Source organism: Panthera tigris, chromosome B4 (genome assembly GCF_018350195.1).
Source record: "Panthera tigris isolate Pti1 chromosome B4, P.tigris_Pti1_mat1.1, whole genome shotgun sequence".
NCBI lineage: Eukaryota > Metazoa > Chordata > Mammalia > Carnivora > Felidae > Panthera > Panthera tigris.
In genome coordinates, this window is record NC_056666.1 from 22,488,908 (window position 1) to 22,506,239 (window position 17,332).

At 44.9% G+C, this 17,332-nt stretch overlaps 1 protein-coding gene across 13 annotated transcripts in view; it reads left to right on the forward strand.

The window, feature by feature from the left end:
- KIAA1217 (KIAA1217 ortholog) overlaps positions 1–17,332 on the forward strand; it is a 300,868-nt gene that overhangs the window by 226,447 nt on the left and 57,089 nt on the right. For 12 of the 13 annotated variants that reach the window (XM_015537196.2, XM_015537200.2, XM_042991231.1 and 9 more), the window contains one exon: positions 10,351–11,183. In XM_015537196.2, the coding sequence (XP_015392682.2) occupies positions 10,351–11,183 (833 nt within the window). Of the gene's footprint in view, positions 1–4,197; positions 4,448–10,350; positions 11,184–17,332 lie in introns of those variants that run through there. The other variant, XM_042991236.1, reaches the window with a different exon arrangement.

A 17,332-nucleotide genomic window follows, 5' to 3' on the forward strand; every position in this document is an offset into this window, starting at 1 on the left:
CATTGGGATTGGAGTCAGAGAGGTGAGGAATGCCAATCAAAAGAAGCCTAGACATTTTATCCCCTAAGTCAATGTGGCATCTGTGACCGATGAAAGTCTATGTGTGTGTATATACACGTTTGCACATATATGACTAGTGATGCAGTGATATCTATATAGTGATAATCAGTGATACAGAACAGAGAAGTACGTATATGCAAGTGTAATGTATACAGACATATACTACCATACATGTAACTAATTTTGAGGCAAGTAGATAAAACCTAGTAGTAATCAAGACAGTGTCTGGATAATTGGATCCAAAGTCCCCTGAGATGTCTATTATTTTTTTCCTTTGCTGTGAAAATCTGGATCAGAGAGTGAAGCAGACAAGGTACTGCTCAAGCCGAGTTCACCACGCTGCCTGCTGAAGTTCAGAGCTCAAGCAGATAAACATTCAGTAGTCCCTGCGGGGAAGGCCTTGGGGGCACGGTTCCTCTCAGAGCAGCACACAGTGTCTTAGAGGACACGTGGTTTCCCACTTAAACTGTGAAGGAAGCAGGGACACGGTGGCGAACCTGAAGGCGGGCATTCTTGCCGCCTCACGACTTTGTCACCACGCAAAGTTGGGCGAGGTTCGAAACTCCTGACGCTTCCTTTTCCTAACCAATCACATGGGGATAGGAGTATCAGATCTGTGTGTGGTTCCCCGAGTTCAGAGGTCCGCGAAATAGAATCACAATTGTAAGCTGCAGACGGCTGGGTGACCGTCTTGTGTATGTGGATAGGTGTGTCCGTAACCATCGAAAATCCTTCATAGCATGACAAACATTGTCAATAAACAAAGCAATGTATTATATGTTGCAGAGTGCATGTTGACAAGCCAAATGGGAGTTTAGGGAACAGTCAGGAAAGGAAAAATAAAGTCGAAGGCACTGAAAAGTTCTATTTGGGTGACAGAAATGACTTACCACTAGAACAAATCCACAAGCCCCAAAGGGAGATGCATAAAAGAATAGCGTCCTTACGGGAAATGCGTAAGTGTGCAGGGAGATGGGGATGAAAAACGAGGACTTATTTGCACTATCTGTTACAAGTGGTAGAGAGAAGATAACTGTTTTATAAACTGTAACTATTTTAGGTGCAAAAGGAGGTTGTCCTTGGCCTGGATGATACAGGAGTATCCCAGAAGATTAAGTATCAGTGAGAGAAGCACATTTTTCTTTTATCTGCCCTGCAGCTCCACACAGTTACTGACTGTGGCTTGGAAGCTGAGTGATTTATTTAACATCCCTTCATTCTGTTCCAGACTGGGATCTTTAATCACCGTTGGGCAGTGTTACGTCAGCTGGGTCCCGGTACCGGAGGGCTCACCAGTGCTTCCCATGTCAAAATATTTGTGGAAATAACGCTCCTCTTAAATATAGCCGTCAGCTAACCACTGACTGGACCATCTCTTTGCTGAGAATTGAATAATTTTGGCAACAGTCTGTCTGTCTCGTGTCTGGGAGACATTCCATTTATGATCAAATGAAACGTTAATAGTTTCGCGAAGACCTCACAAATGACCGCCTTTCCAATTTTAACAGTGTAAGCAAGACGGACTTGAAATTTCCCAACATCGTAATTACTTCCCTTCACCACGCCGTCTTCATGCTCATAAGCACATTTTAGGTTTCCTTTTATCATATGTAATTTTTTAAAAGCCAATAAAGAAATGAATGAGAGAGAGGAAATAGAAATAAATTTCCCCAAGACTGTTAGCCTTACCAGAGCATAAAAATTATTTCCTGTTGAGGTAATGCTGAATATTTACTAGCATGTTCTTTTTTAATACTAACTCAAAAGAAATAAATTGCTTCCACTTTGCTTATCGTGCCAGTTAATGAAAGGAAGAAGGGGCATCGATAGTGAGAAGAACAAATTCACAAAGGCTGTAGCCTCCCAAGGTGGGTCACGCAGAGGAGGGTCCGGCGAAGAAAGGACGCCAGAGTGCGGGGACGCGGTGGTTGGCCGCACCCAGAATGAGCCACATTTTGGGGTGAGTTCTCCTGAATGAGCTGTTCTCTGGAGAGCACGAGCCGGACAGGTGAAGTCAAATCCTTCACAGCACCAGGATATTGCTTAGGAAATTAGCCCGCCTGGTTCTTCACCGGGCACTTGAGGACCTTAGGGTCCTCTCTCGAGGGTGACCTGTGTGCTTCGTACTGGAGGATATTTAACTCATCCTGATTCACCGCAGCTTTCAAACTCCTGATGGTGAATTACAGCTCTCCTCATGACGAGGCCATGCGCGTGCTCTCCAGACCGTGCCCTGAAACGTTTCAGAAAAGTGAAAGGAAATTGCTCTGAACGTGACGGGAAGGAAGAGATGGGAGACGTAAACCAGACCTTCTCTCACCTTGCACCCCCCACCCCGACTTGCAAGGCAGCTGGGTCGACAGAAGCCACCTGTCTCCGCCGTAGCCGGCGTGGACGCCCGTGTGGAGTATGGCGTGAGGCACGTAGCGAAACAGCGGTGAGCGCTCAGTGCGTCTGTTTTCCGGGGGGGACAGTGTGGCCCAGACACTGCACATTCATTCATCCGTTCTTACAAGCCGTCCTGCTTGTGTAAGCAGCAGGTAAATCAGTACAAGAGCCGTTAGGACATCTGATGCCGGAAAGCGGGGTCTTCGGGGGATATGGTAGGGGTGGAATCATGGCTTAATCAGACAAGGGAGACCAACCCCTACATCTCCCTTCCTGGAAAGCGTGTGTTTGACTGCAGAAGCAAACCCTGCCAAATGTGTGCCAAATGTTCCAGGGGCTGATAGCGCGCGTGCTTCCCATACTCTGGTGAGAAATCACAAACTCCTGCTGATGAGATTAAACATCGAAACAAGCGTTTTCTCATTCCTTCTACTCTTTTCCGACCTCTTAGGTGGCATCTGTTACAACCACTTCATCCAAATATTGTGTCTAACGAGGCATCTTAGGAGGGTGACAGTGCCCCGTGCTCCGTGGTCCCCCGCCCTTAATAGCCACAAAGCATTCTGATGGCAGTAAACAGTTTTCTTTAGAAAGCCTGAAGCACTGACTGGATATGAACCTGAGAGACGTCATGGAATTCTTTGGGTCAGCAAGAACAGCCTCGAAAAGCCTTAAAATGTTTGAAAAATGCACAGGCTTCCCAGAGCCTGGTCGCGGGGTGTGGAGTGAGGCCAGTGGGTTTCCAGCCCTGCATTTCGAGTTACTTGTCGCTGGATTCCCACTTGGATAGCTTTCCTTTCCCCTCCGTCCCTAAGGGCTCAGAGAGCATGGTGGTGATTAAACAGAGCCTACCCGCCAGCTAAGGAAGTGCTTTTTCTCCCTCACCTTTTGTGAGTGAGGCGTTGATACCTGTCCTCTGTTCAGCGCTGCACAAGCCACTTCTTGTTGGGAACACACACCTTCTTGTGCCTGTCGCCCCGCAAGAGATCAGCTGCATTGACAACAGTTGCCGATGGGGCGGGGGGGGGGGGGGGGTGCCTCTGGAGACTGCCCTGGTCTCTGCTCCTCAGCCTTGTTGAGGGTGGGGCAGAAGGATTCTGGCTCCCTTTCTGGAATCCCCTCGTGGCGTAGCCCTAGTTTTCCCTCCCTCTTCTCTCAGGTATGTTTCCCAGAACGATCGCAGTTACTTGCCCGGCGCTGGGTAGGAGTGATTCATGGCTGCTACCCAAAGTGCATCTTGGTAAAACCAGGCTGGTTAATTAATAGACAGCCTCCTTAATCACCCCTCTGTTTTCTTTCTGCTGTTCAAAACCAGGAGGGGAGAGGCTCGCGTTCCCTTCACTTGCCAGGCCACCGACTTCAAAAGTGTGGCAGCAGAATGAGTGTTGGGTGCTGCTGGCCTATCTAGATTTTTCTCAGTGGATCACACTCGGAGAGTTTGTCCACTACGGTAATTAGCGTCCCGGGGTTTCCGATGGTCTTGCAGTGGCTGGTTGTCTGTTTTAGGGATCCTGTTTGCCTCTCCGTCCGGTCTAGTTTGTCACGTTCCTTTCACTGTTAACCCATTTACCTAGGCCTCTCGGAGTCTGTTCGTTGGTGTGTGTTTTCCGTGTAAGCAATTGTTACAGGCCTGAGTCACCCGTGAGGTAGCCTGTGGTTGGATGTGAGCTGAGGTTACTCAGTGACTAATTTCCAAGGGGAGGAGAAACTGGCTTATCATGGGGAGGACTACTTTTCATCCATGCCTGTGACAGCCTCACTCGGAAGACTGGGGGAAACAGAATGGTTTTTTTTACCGGTTGTAAACACTCAACCTGGGAACGTTTTAGGATCTGTGGCCTTTGCGATTTCTTCCCTGAAGACAAAGCTGTCTAAAACATCCAAATGTGGAACTGAGGATTTAGATGAAACCAGCAAACAAAGAAAGCGCATAATTGGGAGCTGAGCCAATGTGCTTTTTTCACGGCGTTAGTTGTACAGGTGATTTCCTTAAGAAAAAGTAAGTGGCTTTAATTCTTTGAGGATGAAAGAGTCTTATAACAATCCTTTTCAGTTTTGTCCGGTTACTTCATTGTGTGGTCTGACTGACTGGTGTGTTTACAAATTCTAGACTTGGAAGGGTGGGGTTTGAAATACAATAAACTGTACAGAATACTCCCTTTCCGCAAAGAATATATATATTTTAAATACTCCACAAAGAGACGTGATTACAAGAGACAGCTTCCCAAAATGATTTGAAATAAACATTTTGCATGCTAGATTTTTTTTTTTTTCCAGAAACAATTGTAAGATTTTTGCCCCTTCTTATCTTACATCCAGGCAACTTCTAAGTGAGCAATGTTTGATTTAACTTACTGTGTTTCGGGGAAATGAAATATAGATATATGTTAGGATTCCTAACTCAAATTTCAGATAATCCATTTGAAACTGCCCCCAGATTCTTTCTGGTCTCTAGGAAGTGTGGCCCAAACAGCGTACTGAGGTCTGTGCTGTGGGCAGGGGCAGTGGCCTCTCGGTCAGAGCCACGGTGCTGAGCTCCGGAGGAAGCCCCACTGTTTATAAGAGCTGGAAGCAGTCAAACAAGAGAAAGCAGGGGTTTGGGCAGTAATGGCAAGAGGGAGAAGTGATGCTCAACAAAGGAAGGCGTAGAGTAAGGAGAATTGTCTGGTTCATACATTGCTAGTGATTCTAGTGAAGATAATCGAGTATTTTCTTTGTCTGGGCCGAGGTTCGAGTTGTGTTCCGGTAAGGTGTGAAAAGACCCTTTATTCCTGGGCTTAGGTTAGCTTTTTCTTGCTGTAAAATGAAATTCTTCAAAGCCTACATAAAGACATTAAGTGTTGAAGGCTTCTGGGACAGAAGTATCCGTGACACAAGGGTTCCAGATATTTTGAGAAAAATAACAGGATAGGATTAGTGGCATCAGAGACTGGCGGGAGAAAAAGCGAGTCAGATGTACAGATATCTGATATACTGTATACTGATATACAGATATAAGGTGAGTCACAATAGTGTGTGATGTGTGTGTGTGTGTGTGCCGCTAATTTATTTTACTTTTGAAGTTTGACATAATTTTCTCCTAAGAGGTCTGACTTCCAGGCCTAGTGCAGGAAGAACTCAATATGCATTTAATGCCATTTGTGTTAAACAAGAAAACAGAACAAAACCGTGCAGGTGCCTGATGCTAGGAGATCTCTCCACAGAAAGAGCACTAAGCTGTAACACTGGGACCTCTTAAGATTATGTATTAGAGAATCTTAACCATCATCCTCACTGCCAACCAGAGAGTGAATAACCCCTGGAGGCTACAAAGTCCACTTTTTCCTGGAACAGCAAGTGGTCTCCTTGGGTGATCATGGCAAAGACTTGGAAAAGATTCTCTTTTCATCTCCCCGTCGCTTCTGCCTCATTTTCAGAGAGAGTGCCTTTGGTTGATCCATATCCTTTCGTGGATGAACCTCAGTTTTAAAAGTTTAAAGGTTCATCCTAGTTGTAGGCTTAAAACATTTTCCCACAGTCTGATGGAACCATCGTGTCCTTCTCTTCCTGGGCTGAGGGGAATTGCTGAGGAGGACATTACCATGGGTTCTTTTATCAGGGGTCTTGTAAAGTCAGTCAGAGCTTGGCAAAGCAAGATAGGAATTCTGCCAAAGACTTCCAACCTCCAAGTCACCAGGATTGATGGAGGCATTCAGTCTTAGGTCACCTGTTCTGTCATAGCTGAGTCCTTGTATTCACCGCCACTGTGGATGACTCAGGTGGACAGCGATTCTTTCAGTGACCCCGAGGGGTGATGGCAACGTTGGTTTGAGATGGACAAGACAAGGCCGATAGGCAGCATTACCACTGGGTACATGATGCTGATTGCGTACAGATAGGATCCATCCTGGTTGGCCAGAGTCCCATTCCGGTTGGTTGGCACCCATGTGACATTAGCTACCAGATGGTAAATATTTTGACTATCACCCACATTTGCATATGAGTGCACAGCCTATCAGAATTACTGTTGTTACTTCTCTTTCTGAATTCATCTGTACGTGGCACCAAGAAAGTCTAGTATTAGAGATTTGGGTGTGTCTTATTTTAAAAGTTCGTTATATAATGTACCTCCCAACCATTTCTTGTCACATCAGCAAACTTGTTTTTTTTTTTTTTAATATCTATGCAGGTGTCTGTGTTGTTGTTTTTAAAATTTTTTCAATGTTTATTTTTGAGAGAGTGACAGAGACAAAGACAGAGTGCAGGTGGGGCAAGAGTAGAGAGAGAGGGAGACACAGAATCCCAAGCAGGCTCCAGGCTCTGAGCTGTCAATGCAGAGCCCAACACGGGGCTCAAACTCATGAGCAGCGAGATCATGACCTGAGCCAAAGTTGGCTGCTTACCCGACTGAGCCACCCAGGCGCCCTGGTATCTCTGTTGTTTTAAAAGAAATTTACTCAGCTTTTCATTAATTAAAATTAATTTTCTATTTTCCTTTCATTAATATCCCTTATCCTTCTAGACAGTTCTGTACTACTTGAACTATTAGTGTATCTTCTTACTCTCTTGCCAGGAAAGGGGGGCGTTCACTGTGTGTTAATTGGGGTCAATTTGGATCCCCCAAACCCTGATGTAGTCTGAGGCCAGATAAAGACGACTAATAGTTTGGATTATTGTTTATCCAGAGGGATAAACAACAGACATTTGGAACCTTTTTTAAGAAATGGTATCAGTAATGACAACAGTTACCTGTCTTTCGTTGCACTTGATTTGCCCTGCGCACTCGCTGTGTTATGTCTTACACACAGTGGCATGTTTGAATCTGTATGAATTTATCTTTACCTTTGTTTGGATTAAATCTTGTGTTGTGTGGTCTGATTGCGTGGGGAGTTTGGCCAGATATGTGCTGCTGCCTAAGCCAGTGCCTCTTGTCTTTTATGATCTATGAAGCCCTGCTTTACTTAACCACTTTTCTTTTTGCTGAGCCTTGCCTTGTGAAAGATGGGGTGGTAGAGATATTTATGAAGGATCTGTATAGATCTGTTGCAGAATTTCTGACGTATGGTTACTCAGCCATTGTGGGAGGACAGTCTTGTATGTCATCACACACTGACCTTGGGGATGCCCTCCTGGTCTAAGGCCCTGAGCCCCTGAGTTACGAGGGTGTCAAGCGAGTGAGCAGAGGGAGGACCATGTGGGCTAGGGTGTCAGGCCTGGGCCACGTGGAGCAGATGCACCTGGAGCCAGACCTTGACCCTCAGTCTTGGTTTGGATCCACAAGGGTCAGGAAATGGGGAGAGAGTCCCAGGGGTGAGGACAGCCTGAGGACGTCCCAGATTTGGTTTAGAGGGGGGAACAGACTAGCCTGTTGTGGGAGTGCACGTGGGGCTAGTGGAGATAAAATTGTAGCTGCACGTGAGAAGCCTGCATGCTCTGGGGCCCCCACCAGGGGATTGAGGAACCAAATCAGTGATGCACAGGTAACACACCCTCGGAAGGTTCCTTTTGGTTGCTACATATTTGCGTCTTGCCTGCATTTGTTTTATTGGTCATTTCTGTTAGAAAATCCAGCATCATTTATAAAACTCCCGGACCAGGGATTCTGCACTGGCGGATTCTTCCAGAGACAAGATAAGGAAGCTGTGGGGTTCCCAAGGCTTCTTCCTCTGTGTGTTCATCTAAGAAACATACAGAGGAATGTACCTTCTCAAGGGCAGGAACTTGGGGGCTTATTTAGAACAATGCCTTATTCTTCGCAAGTGCTTGGTAAATATTGCTTACTAAATGAATGCATTTGTAAGATAAGGAAACAGTACGTATTCAGAACATTGGTCTCTGTTTCATCCTCATTCAGCCTTCTCCTGTTGCCTCTGTTTTGTTTGTTGTTTTTTTTTTTTTTCTATTCCTCCCCATCACTCACACTGTGGGTCTCTTGACTGCCCACTTTGGTTTTGGTCCATTTGAGCCCACCTCCTCTCTTCCTCATGCCCCTACCTCACCCACCTCCCAACCCTTCATGTTCCCCCTGTCTGTCACATCTGCCAAAAGTCTAGATAGGAATACGGGCTCCTGTGATGGTACAAATAGAACTTGAAGAGTGAGCTTGGTAGGTGCCAAAGCTATCTGTCCATCCCTTCCCTATAGCCGTTTGGAGAATCTCGGTGAGTTAGTTATTACCTTCTTTGGCTTTGACCAAAACAAAGTGTATCAAATATTCATATTTTGAATTAATTTGTATTTTTTATTCTGCCCCTTGCTACACATAGTAGTGTAATTGCAAATCAGTTTCCCCTTGCCCCCTTACCTTGATACTTTTTTTATTGACATATAATTGACAAGGTAGCATTATATTGGTTTCAGATGTACAACATAATGAGTTGATATTTGTGTATATTGCAAATGATGACCAACAATAAGTCCAGTTAATATCCATCACCATATATATTTACAGTTTTTTTTTCTTGTGAGAAGAACCTTTAAAATCTACTCCTCTACTTACTTTCAAATATACAATACAGTATTACTAATTATAGTCATCATGCTATACATTATATCCCCATGACATTTATTTTACAGCTGCATGTTTATACCTTTTGACTCCCTTTACCCATTTCACCCAACCCCAACATCCTGCCTCTGGCAACCACCGGTCTGTTCTCTGTGTCTATGATTCTTAAGTCATTGATTCTTTACTCCTCGTTTCGTGCAAAGGAGAGCTAATGGAAGACCAAGTGGGAGTCTTCACTCTCCTGGACTGGATGGTAATGACACCACCCAGAAGTCACTGCTGCCTGGGCAAGAAGTACTTGGCTTACGACGGTCAACTCCATCAGGCTCTTTATCACATGGCAGACCCAGAAGGGTTTTCTTAGGATTCTCACTCTTCACCATGCCTCAGATTCCTTTCCCTCTTCTCTACCTTACCCACCCGCACCCCCACCACCATGAGTTTTGCCTCCAATTACATTCTTACCTCTCAGATCATTATTTTCTCCCAACCTCTTGGAGCTGGTTTCTCCAGTAGAGGGCTGGTGAAATAATGAAACTTACTTCCAAGTTTTCCCTGTGCATCTCATTACCCTCTCTGGCCACGTCTCTAGATTGTCTCTGCTTGGAGAGATGGGAGAGATGCTTAGTAACTACTTTCCAGGGCCAATACTGGAAAATGCGCCCCGGACAAATTTTAGAAAATAATATTTTAGCACTTTTGATACATTAGACTTGCATTTATTAAGTGTCTCTGAGAAGCTATGACCTGCCAAAGCAAACCACTGCGGTGTTTTCCCCCCAAAACCTCACAATGTTGAGCTCTTTATTGGGCGTATTTGTTTCTTGGGGTTGCTGTAACTAACTACCACAGACTTAGTGGCTTAGGACACCAAAAGCGCATTCGCTTACAGTTGTTGAGATCAGAAGTGCAGAATGGATTTTACAGGCAATATGAAGGTACTGGCCGTGCCTCACTCCCTCTGGAGGCGCTAGGGGAGCATCCGTTTCCTTGCCTTTTCCAGCTGCTAGAGGCCACCTGCAACTCTTGACTCCTGGCCCCTTCCTCCCTCTTTACAGTTACCAGCAGAACATCTTTTAGTCTCTCTCTCTGGCCCTGCTTCTGTCCTCTCGTCTCCTTCCCTGACTCTGACCCCCTCCTCCCTCTTGCACATATAGTAGGATAGCATTGGCCCCATCTGGATAATCCCGGATATTCTTCCCATCTCAATATCCTTAAAACGGAACATCCGTAAAGTCCCTTTTGCCACGAAAGGTAACATAGTTCCAGGTTCCAGGGATTACAGTACGGATATCCTGCTGAGGGAGGGGCCGTGATTCAGCCTGCTACATCAGGAAAGCCACACCGTCACACGGAGACGTCTCTACAAACGTGAATATCAAAGGAGAGTTTCTAATGTCTTGTTTTATTTTCAGATGCAGAGAGAAATTGTTTATGCAAGAGGAGATGGCCCTGGTGCCTCTCGGCCTGGATCCACAGCTCATCCACCCCATGCCATTCCAAGTTCTCCACCATCCACTCCTGTGCCCCATTCCATGCCTCCTTCCCCATCCAGAATTCCTTACGGGGGCACCCGCCCGATGGTTGTTCCTGGCAACGCCACCATCCCCAGAGACAGACTCTCCAGCCTGCCAGTCTCCAGATCCATCTCACCCAGCCCAAGCGCCATTTTGGAAAGAAGAGATGTGAAGCCGGACGAAGACATGAGTGGCAAGAGCATTGCCATGTACCGAAACGAGGGCTTCTATACTGATCCCTACCTTTATCACGAGGGACGGATGAGCATAGCCTCTTCCCATGGTGGGCACCCGCTGGATGTCCCTGATCACATCATTGCATATCACCGCACGGCCATTCGCTCGGCGAGTGCATACTGCAACCCTTCCTTGCAAGCAGAAATGCATATGGAGCAGTCACTGTACAGACAGAAATCAAGGAAATACCCAGATAGCCACTTGCCTACTCTGGGCGCCAAAACACCTCCCGCCTCTCCCCACCGAGTCGGTGACCTGAGAATGGTAGACATCCATGCCCACCATAACGCCCACGGGCCCCCTCACACCCTGCAGCCAGATCGGGCCTCTCCAAGCCGCCAGGCCTTCAAAAAGGAGCCCGGCACCTTGGTGTATATTGAAAAACCACGGACCGCTCCAGGATTATCCAGCATTGTGGACTTCGGCCCACCTCTAGTTGAGAAGCAAGTGTTTGCTTACAGCACTGCGACAATACCCAAAGATAGAGAGACCAGGTAAGTTGGTGAGGGTGGCCGCGGGTGGTCTGCGCGCGCCTGGGAGTTATTGAGGACCCCTCTTGAGAGTCAAACCGAGGGAACAGGTGTCGACTGAGCACCAGCCCTGTGCAGCGTGCCCTGCGGGGGTTGGAGAAGCCACAGAGGAGGATCAAAGGCCATCCTTGTCTGCAAGGAGTTTCTGAACAGTGGGGGGGGGTTGGGGTCAAGTGAAGCAGGCCAGTAGCCATGCTAAAGGGCGGGGGGCAGACACACAGTGCGGTGACGCATGCTGCGGGCAACGCCAGCCTGGGGGGGCATGGGTCTAACGTCGTCATCAGCGTAAATCTGAATAAGTGGAAAGAAAATTGTGATCAGCAGAAACCATTTGGACTAAGAGATCAGGAGCTCATGGGAATTGATCTGTGCACGAAGAGGAGTGAGTGGTTCAAGTTGTAAGTGTTCGAAATGGCCATTTGTGTTTTTCCTTATAGAGTGCAATTTTGCTTTCTCATCTGGCCTTCGGAAGTGGAAAGAATGTGTCACTGTCTGTCATCTAGGGTGATAAAGCATGAATTTGCATAAAAATAGATCGGTTTAGATTTAATACTCATTCAGAAGCGGTACTGAGATCAGCAAAATTTGTCTAGGGAATGAGACACTCCGAGTATCCAAATTTCTTTTTTAATGTATGTATTTTTATAACTTTCCAGCCCAGTCCATTTTTAAAACCCTCCAAAGTTCATATAATAATAGAAAAGCTAATTTTGATAGAGGGACTTTCTCTAGCCTGAATTGGTTGAAGGAAGCCAACATAATAATTATAATCCTAAAAATCTGGTTGAGGAAATGGAGTCTGAAAGAGGTTAAGCATCTTACCTGTTGTCACATATGAATTCAGTTGCTCAGCACTTTATTAGAACCACTATTCCCTGTTCCTCACCAAAAGGGTAGTATCACTTACATGCCATCATCATCCCTATTTTATAGATGCAGAAACTGAGGCTCAGAGAGGTTAAGTACTTCCTCAAGGTCATAAAGCCAGTAAGTGGCATAGAATGTCCATATCTATTAAAGAGTCCATACTTTTTTTTTTTTTTTTTTTTTAACCACTGTGCAATATTCTGCCTGATGGGTGAGGATTTATGAGCTACACCTTTACCCAGCAGAGAGGTAAATTGAGGTGTGCATTCTGAGCATTTCAACTAGAATTCTTCAAAATTTGTTTCAGGACCGGATGCTAAGTAACTGCTCCTGAAGGAGATTTACAGTCATAAACATGGTAGCATTTGCATAATTATGCTGCTAAGTATATACAGGCCATTTAAAATATAACTGCCCTAGCTAGTATATTAGCACAATTATGCAGCAATGGGGAAAGAAAGAAAGAAGAGAACGTTTTTGATAGATTTTATTTGCAAAAAATGAATCGTATTTTGTGAAAGTAAAAGTTTCAAAACAAGAGCGCCGGAAACAATTACTGAAGCACAAAATTAGAGCCCATTGTTTCCCCCTGTACTGTGCTGTCATCTTGGATGCATTTAATCTGTATACTTTTAAGAGTTCAACCCTTAAAAGTCCACCTTCGTGAATGCAGGGTCCTGTAAAGCGCCAAATCAATTTCTGTTGCCATTGCAAAATATTAAAAAGCAAATAAATCTTGAGAGTGCTTTTTATATGAAACTCTGAAGCGAAATTTTACATCTAAGATATGAAGCTACAAAAACACAGGAGGGGGACTAAGAAATCAGTAGCGTTGCTTTCTTTTGGGCACTGCTGAATTCAAGTGCTGTTCAGAAGAGCATCGTATATGAAATGGCCCAGATAACTGCAGGATGTTTGAAATCAGAGAGAAAAATTCTTTCTTTCCCATCTGTACTTAGGAAACCTCCAACGGTAGCTTTTTTGGGGGGGAGGGGGTGTGTGAGAAACATGATTTTATAACAGCTCTATTGACTTGAAAATGACGAGTTAAAGATAAATTTCATGTCGGTTCTTATATTTAGTCATGTGCCTTGATCTAAAGAATTTGGCTTCTCTTTTCTTATAAAGATGTTTCCACAAGGCATCTAGTGATGACAAGTTATATATAGAAGATCTGGGGGGAAAATAGCGTATATAATAGAACATAGATGATGGTAGGGCTCTCCTCCTGAGATGGCCATGGATCTTGGGGGCAGGGGAGCAGATTCCAGCCACTTTGACTTTCAAGACAGCAATTCTTCTATCTGAGCTTCTAGAAGGAAAATGATCTCAAGTGTTAAAGTGGCTTTACACAGATGACGTCCCTTCAGCTGGGACCCCAAGAAGAGAATGGTCCATGTGGCTATGAGGGAGTGCCCGGGGTAGGGGAGGGCGTGTGACAGATGACTCCGTGCATGAGGTTCTGTCTTCCCTAGGTTATAAAATTCCTTCATTAAACTGCATCGTTATTTCTATTCACGGCACATAAAACAGCCCTTAAGAACTGTAAAAATCTAGGACATTTATGTTTTGCTACTTTCTATTTATAGTGTGGATCCTATAATGTAAAGTATCTTTATCGAAAGAACACTCAGAATTCAAGAGTGCTCATTGCAAAGTGACTAATCGCTCTCTTTCCAAATGTATAACAGATTCTTCCTAATGTAATATTTTTCAAGACATGGTAAACTCATATTTTTATACCATTCCACACTACTGTGGCTAAATTCAACAAATGAGTGAAGAATCCAGCAGGGAGCAAATTCTTGCCCTGCCTAGGCACCTGTATGTGGAGAAAGAAAAGCCATGTGAGATCCCATCGTGATTTCTAAGAATTCCCAGATTTAGAGAAGCAGAGTTCCCTGCCCTGGGCCAATTAGAAGAGGACAGGGAGCTTCTGTGTACGGGAGGAAGCCCACATGCTCGCTGGTAGCTTATGTCTGTCCTTAATCACCTCATCTCACTTTCTTACTTTATGAGGATTACGTGTTACTGTGTTGGTAGCTTTGAGGGGTGGGATGCATGCTTGGTTGAACAACTGATTGAGTGAAAGTCTAAAATTTTAAATTTATGTCTTTTAAAAATGGTCACAGTAGGGGTGTCTATGCGGCTGTCGGTTAAGCGTCCGACTCTGGCTCAGGTCATGATCTTACAGTCCATGGGTTTGAGCCCCGCGTCGGGCTCTGTGCTGACAGCTCGAAGCCTGGAGCCTGCTTCAGGTTCTCTGTTTTCCTCTCTGTCTGCCCCTCCCCCTCTTGTGCTCTGTCTCTCTTTCTCTCTCTCAAAAATAAACATTAAAAAAAATTTTTTTTTAAATGTTCACAGTGACTGGTAGACCTTTGAAGGTTTTCTAAACTATGCTCTATCCTATTGGAGAAGTGAGCCTGAATGACTGAAAAATAATAAATTTTTTCCTTTTCCTGAATGTGTAGTCCAAAGTGAGCCACATCAGAGACCTCCTAAGTAGTTACACTTGGGATCTTTCTAGAACAAGGTTTCTTAACTTCTGCACTAATTGATATCTGGGACAGGATAACGTGTTGTTTGCGGGGACGGAGGGGTTCCCCTGAGATTCAAAGGATATTTAGTGGCATCTCCAGCTTCTACCCCACTAGATGTCAGTAGCAAAACTCCCCTCTACCCCGCCCTAGTCATGACAATCAAAATACCTCCCGAGATTGCCAAATGCACCCCCTGCACTGGGGGGATGGGTGCAAAATGCCCCTGTTTGAGAAGCACCCCTCTAAGGGAAATGTGGACTTTTTCTACTCAATGAAGTGGAGAAACGAAGGAATGCCAATTGTGACCTTCATAAAACATGGCTCCAATTCTGCCCTTCACCTCTTGGGAAAGCAACTTCATTACTGTGGGAACATACTATTGGTACTGTCACCTTTGATTCAATCAATCTGTGATCAGCCATTTATGGAGAGGCCACAACGTGTCCTGTTTATGAACGTGAACTCCGAAGCCAGACTGCCTGGGTTCGATTCCCAGTTCTAACACTTGCCAGCAGTAGAGACTTTGGACAAGTTACTGAATCTCTGTCTCAGTTTGCGTATCTGACAAATAGAGATGATAGTAACGAATCTACCTCACGGAGTAGAAAAACTCATGACAGTTAAGTGCCATGTCCCGTGCCTGGCACATAGTAAGTGCTCGAGTGTCCCCACTTTGAGCAAAGCTCTCTGCTGCATGCTGCTAAACAGACGTCAGTACGCAGAGCTGGCCAGGACACAAGACCGTACCTAAAGAAGCCAGGAAACAAATTGTCCAGTGTATCACCAGGAAGAACATAATGCAGGTGGGGGGTGTGGAGACCATAAAACTGAAGTGTGAACAGAGAACAGAATTGACTGGGCTTAAAGATCCAAACTAGAATGTCGCGAATATCAAAGCCACTTTCAAATCCATTTCAGGAGAGTAGTCGGGGTTACATCTCTTCTTGGGTCCAGGAGCAGAAAGACAAGCCGGGATTAGGGCATCCTTTTAAATGCACCAGAGCTATCTAATTGATGACAAAGAGACCTACCAGGTAGAGCTGACATTATGAGTTTATCTGTTTTGATGCCTAACAGTGCCTGACTGATTCAGCCCTTGTCTGAATTGCTTTCCCATGTAGCTCTAATTATGGATCAATAAATGTTTATTGAGCCCCTCTTAAGTGCTGAGCTGAGGACTGGATGCTTTACAGCGTACAAAGAAACATAGATGTGGTCCCCATGCACAAGGACTAGAAATCAGGAAGACAGCATATAAAACGTTAAAAGCATGACACAAACAGATAAGCTGTGCCACAGTTCCGTACGGGAAGCTTCTGAGCTACAATTGTAGGTTAAATAACTGTTTTCGCAGGAACAACCACAGCAGTAGGGTTTCATTCACGGGTGGTGCCCAGGGATGTCCTTGTTGTCACCTAAGAGTGACACTATCTCCTAGTGAAGAAGAAAGAAGGGAGGAGGCCATGCCAGGCCACTAAGGGGGAAAGAGTGTCTCTCCCTGAGGCTGGGACTCCAGGGGGAGTTCTGTTCTCACACCTCCACGTCCAGCTGGAAAGTCAGGACACGTTTTTTTCTTGAAAACAATGGGGAACAATGATAGCACTAATAATACATTGTAGGTTAAAGAGGCTTCTGTGGGCCAGCTGGAAATCCAACCACCAATTCCGAGTTCTAAACAATGAAAGTACAAGTAAACTTTTCAATTACAAGGCTATCATCATCTGGGGACTGCTTGTGCATAATTAATTCAAAAGAAGTGATACAGACAGTAATTGCTGTGAATTCAGAAGAAAAGAGAACTTTCCTGAACTTACACTGGTCTGGGAGCTTTCATGAGAATGTCGGAATGGACTACAATTTAAGGGACATACACAACGAAGTGAAAAGATAACATTTGGAAAGACAGACTGATCTCGATTCAAAATTTGCTCTATTTCTGCCATTATGGTACTATAAAAAATGGCATCTGGATATGACGTTTTGCCAGCCTCAGAAGTCAAATGAGCGCCAATAAATTGAATTATTACTTAATTCACAGGAATATAACTTCATGGTTGAGTATTCTTTGCTTGTCATTCCTTAGGCTGCTAGATGCAGGCAAGAACTGACTGGTAAACACAATACTTAACGAACTGACAAGTTTATGAAGGTAGCTTTGCTCTTACACAAGGGCTATTCTACCAAAAATACCAGTGGAATGAATGTCACAAGGTCTGTGTTACTTTAAGCAAACCAATTTCTCAAAAGGGAAAGCCATCATCTGTCACTAATTAGATGAAATTAAATGCACCCTGTATCTTCTTTGAATATTCACGAGGTGCTGTCAGTCAGATGCCTGACGTCTGAAACCAGAAGCAAAGCCAGAGTAACCTACATCCTGTGCGACTCAGATACTCCCTTCTCCTTGCCTTCTTCAAAGAGAAGAAAAAATGTTTAGGTACAGGTTCTTCCTCCTTGAACTATGGCAAGAACAGTTCAATGCAGAGTCTTGCCCGAAGCAATGCAAAGCCAGCCCGAAGATAGGATTCCTGTAAGTAACCCCGTGGCCCAGGAGGTGGATAATCCCAGGTCCTCGTGATGTCAGGGATGCATTTTAGCCTCATTTGTGATTGGTTGTCCTTCTGTCTGGTAGAGATGGAGATTTACACTGGTCCTTATTGAATCTTTGGAGTTTGTTTTTCATGAATGAAGTGTTTGAAAAATATC